Source organism: Mus pahari, chromosome 4, assembly GCF_900095145.1.
Source record: "Mus pahari chromosome 4, PAHARI_EIJ_v1.1, whole genome shotgun sequence".
In the NCBI taxonomy this organism is placed as follows: Eukaryota; Metazoa; Chordata; class Mammalia; order Rodentia; family Muridae; genus Mus; species Mus pahari.
Window position 1 is genome coordinate 52,634,043 of NC_034593.1, and position 4,322 is coordinate 52,638,364.

Here is a 4,322-nt window from a genome sequence, read left to right on the forward strand (position 1 = left end):
ACTGAGTGGACATATTTTTAAATACATGTATGACAAGCCCAGGACAAGGACAGAAGGTGGAAGCAGATTAACATCAATATGATTAGACCTACAACAAGGTTTGCTCAAGAAGAGAGAAAAAGTGTTTCTTCTACTCATGTTATGAGTGCATCTGATGATATCCAGACACATCAGTGAGCCTTACTACCAACACAAACATCATTCCCTTCTGGAAACACCCTTGCAGGCACACCCAGAAACAATATTTTACTAACACCAAACAACTAAACTAAGCCATGGTGACTCATGAATTTCAATCATCATATAGTGCAGCTTTCTAAAAGTCAGACTGCTAAAATACTTGTTCTGAACTTTCTGGTAATTCTTGTCCAGGCTTAAAAATTACAGCTTGCTGCATGATAGAAATTGGACAAGTCTCCACACACCCTATATTTCATTTTAAAGCTTAGTCTACATCAGGCATGATTTGTTAACATAGGTAATAATACTTAGTGATATTAGCATCTGTTAGAAAACTATTGAAACTACAAAGAATTACTTCAAAAATTATCCAGTGCTTGCTTTTGGATTCTGATTTCCTAAAGCTATTTTATGCTGACATTACTATCACAGAATGAAGAAACACTGCGGGAAATTTAAATTATATGTTAATTTAATAGGTACCTCACCTGATGAATTTCAACATCTACTTCCTAGTCTTTCCATTTGCAGAACAAGTTAGAAATGACATTGCTTAATTCAAAATGACTGAAATAAGAATCAGCTTCCCATTGTGAATAGTTGTATTTACCTGAGAGGGTTCCCAGTCTGTACTCATTCTGTGGCTTTTGATTCAGTTGTATATGGAAATATTTTAATGTCTGCACTGGGAAGAGTTTAGGATACTATGGGATTCAAAGCTCTCTGTTTTGGACTGCTTTGTCTTAGCTTTTTATCTTGTATTTATACACCCATGCCTGAGAACATTGAAGAAACCTGGAAAGTAATGGCTTTGGATGCAGTTGCTAAAACTTGCTCCCTTATGGTAAGAAGAACATAATTTTTTTCTATGATTAAGAATGAATGGTTTTGAATATTTTTATAATACTATTGATATAATTCTGAAAGAAAACATTTTTTAAAAGAATGTTAATATCATTTTACTTAAGTTCTAAGAAAACACTAGTTTCATAACTATGTTTTTATCTTGTATAAAGATATGAATTATTGTAATAGTACTTGCTTGGTAACAAATTAGAAATTCTGTTAGTTCTTTGGCTTCTCTTGTCTGCCTCCAATTCCAAATTGCTGGAATTCTGGGGTTATCTTAGAATATACAGAGTGGATTTACTGCTGTAATTGTTCCAGAATAGTTAGAAAATGACACTTTTGATGCTGTAATATATATGCTTTCTTTGCATATGTATAGATCTCTCATTATCCACTGTCTTCTAACTATATAGTTTATATGAGAGGAAATACATATTCATAAGAGTGCATACAGAGAGAGTAGCCACTTAAATTTGAGCCCCAAGCTGCACTATTTATCTGTATTTTTTTTATGTGCAAAGTGGGTACCTTGTAGAAAGTGGGTACATTTTGACAGCTCTAACAGTTTTAGGCTAAAAATCTAACCTAGCAGAATTAATAGATGATCAGAAGTTACAGCAGTCCGAGGTTTAAAAGATGCACAGTTCTACGACAACTAAAACTAAAGTTCTTCATACATTTCTGAATCTCTGTGTCTTTCACCCAGAGTTCTCGTTTTCAAATGTTCTGATTACTTGATCAATGAGTGAATACAGGAGCCAGCCCAAGTCAGTTCTTCTGTGGTTATTTCATGTGTATTTAATGAGAAATATTCATGCTTTCATCAATATCACAACATTACCTATCAGAACATCTCATTCCAATATGATGCTGTTACTTTGCCAGCTTCACATATTTCTAATAATCATGTATATATCATTACATTACACACTTTACGTATTTGACATTATGAATTATTATCCTGTACCTCTGCAAGGATTATAGTCAAAAGGAACATGTTATTAACAGTTTATCATAGCAAATTTGGAAATCTTTGATAATCTTAGCACTGCGTCCTACAATTTAGACTGCAAAGACAATAAATATTCTTGCTTTTTATTGTATGAAAGTTAAAAAGATAAAGTTCTTTATTATATCGCCTTGTATAAAATCAGTGCATTATTTTGTAATCATATGTTGTTTTGAAAGTGTTTTGTAAAATATCCACACATAATCATGAGAAACTTCCTTGACTCTCACTGTACCCATTAACATAAAAGTGAGGAAACTAATTTAACATTTGTGTAGATTGTTCTGTATAATAATGATCAGGCATTTATTAAGAACATGTGATAATCTCTACATAGATAGTTTTCATTATAGTCTTAAAATGCTTAAATATCATTTTAAATGCAGAAAACATTGACATAAACTAAATAAGACAATTTCCTAAAAGTATAATTTTCAATAGTATATTCATTGAATGAAAATTATCTGAATATATTGATATCTCATGCATTCATATTAACAGGTCATATCTTTTTTATATTTAATTAGTTAGAAAATACTTATGAACTTTTGTTACATTTCAAAATTAATCAACCAGTTCCTGGTTGGAGACAGGTAACCCTATCTATTGAGACATCTTATTTGCACCTCTAGAATAAGTAATTAAAGAATACTTAGGCAATATTTATTGAATGTTAGCATGAACTACACTTTTCTATATACACCAAAAATATTCATTTATTTATACTTACTAGAATTCAGCAATAACTTTATTACTGGTATTATCTTTGAATGGGTTTGTGCACAATAATGTCAGTGTACATTGATCAGTAGCTTTCCAGTTTTTATTAAACTTTATTATTTATATAAAACAATTTTTAAATTCAAACATATTTTGATAATATATTCCCTTCCTTCAACTCCTTCTATATTTTCTCCTCCTCCCTATACACAAAATAATTTCTTTTTATGAAACAAACTCAAAACAGAATACAACAACAACCCCCTAAAAACCTAGAAAAAAATTTAATAACAACCAAATGTAAAACTGAAACAGAACAAAAACTCCACTAAAGCGTAACCATATAAAAGCACACTAAATGGAAAAAAGACATTGTGTGTTGGTCAAATACTCCGCAAATTGAGCTTTGTGCTGAGGTAGTTGATATATGGAGAAAACTTACTCTTTAGGCCCGTAGGCTTAAGTGGTATTTCAGTCACTAACCTTTACCATAGTTGGTAGGCTTTAATTCATTCATTTAAAAATATATATAACAAAATAAATATAAGACAAAAAAAAAACCCATCACATCAAAGTTGGATAAGACCAATCAACAGAGGAAAAAAGAGCCAAAGAGAAAGAGCAAGAGTCAGAGATCTACTCAGTTGCACAGTCTTGAAACCCATAAATTAAAAGTAAACTACAAGCTTTTATATAAGCTCAGAGGATATGGTACAAGCATGCTGCTTCAGACTCTGTGGACAGTGCTTATGTGTGTCAATAAATCTGACAGGTATGGCTGCAATTTTCTCAGTGTATTTCTTTCGTCAAAATATAGAGAATAGCTATATGTGCCTTACCTTGTAATACATGCAGTTATAAAAGCTATTCAAGTACTGTTGGCTCCAGAAGTTTAAAGAAATATTCCTTGAATAAATTGCCCACTTTCTAGATAGGCTGGTAAGATTTCTGCAGTAAAATCAAAGAAGGATTTTAGAGAAATGGGTAGAATAAAAAACAAAATAAAAAACAAACAAACAAAAACAAGTTCACATTACATATAATGTGGTTATATCCTAATATTTAAAATTGAGATAAATAATGTAATTTTAGAAGGAACATATGACNACATACATAGAGGGATTATAAGACATTGAATTTTTGAAAGATTTATAATTAAGCAATAAATACAAAAAGTCTTTAAAAATGTAAGTAAAAATGCTTTTCTAAATAACATTTAATCTAAAACACCTGAGATTTTCAAAGGCGGAAGGGTCATTGAAAAAAAATGGTCATAATATTATTTGGATTTAATTTTACAAATTCTTTATTTCTGTTTGGCTTCTCTTTGCTGTTTTTTTTTTCCTGTTTTCTTCTCTAAACTTTATCTTCACATTTATTTGATATTACAGATCTAATGTTTAATTATTTTTTATTTTGTTTTATTATAGGCTTTGTGTCTTGAAAACTTAGGTGTTATGAGATATGAAGAATTTATCTCCATGATAATCAACCTGGATTACACACAACCGCTTTCTGATGAACACATCACAGTAACTGATACTGCCTTTGTTGACATTCCTGT

The 4,322-nt window shown here is 30.7% G+C and overlaps 1 protein-coding gene across 1 annotated transcript in view; it reads left to right on the forward strand.

Annotated features, from left to right (window-relative positions):
- The first annotated feature begins 886 nt into the window (after positions 1 to 886).
- LOC110320788 (arylacetamide deacetylase-like 2) overlaps positions 887 to 4,322 on the forward strand; it is a 12,300-nt gene continuing 8,864 nt past the window's right edge. The window contains exons 1-2 of the mRNA XM_021196921.1: positions 887 to 1,024; positions 4,189 to 4,320. Of these exons, the coding sequence (XP_021052580.1) occupies positions 887 to 1,024; positions 4,189 to 4,320 (270 nt within the window). The remainder of the gene's footprint in view (positions 1,025 to 4,188; positions 4,321 to 4,322) is intronic.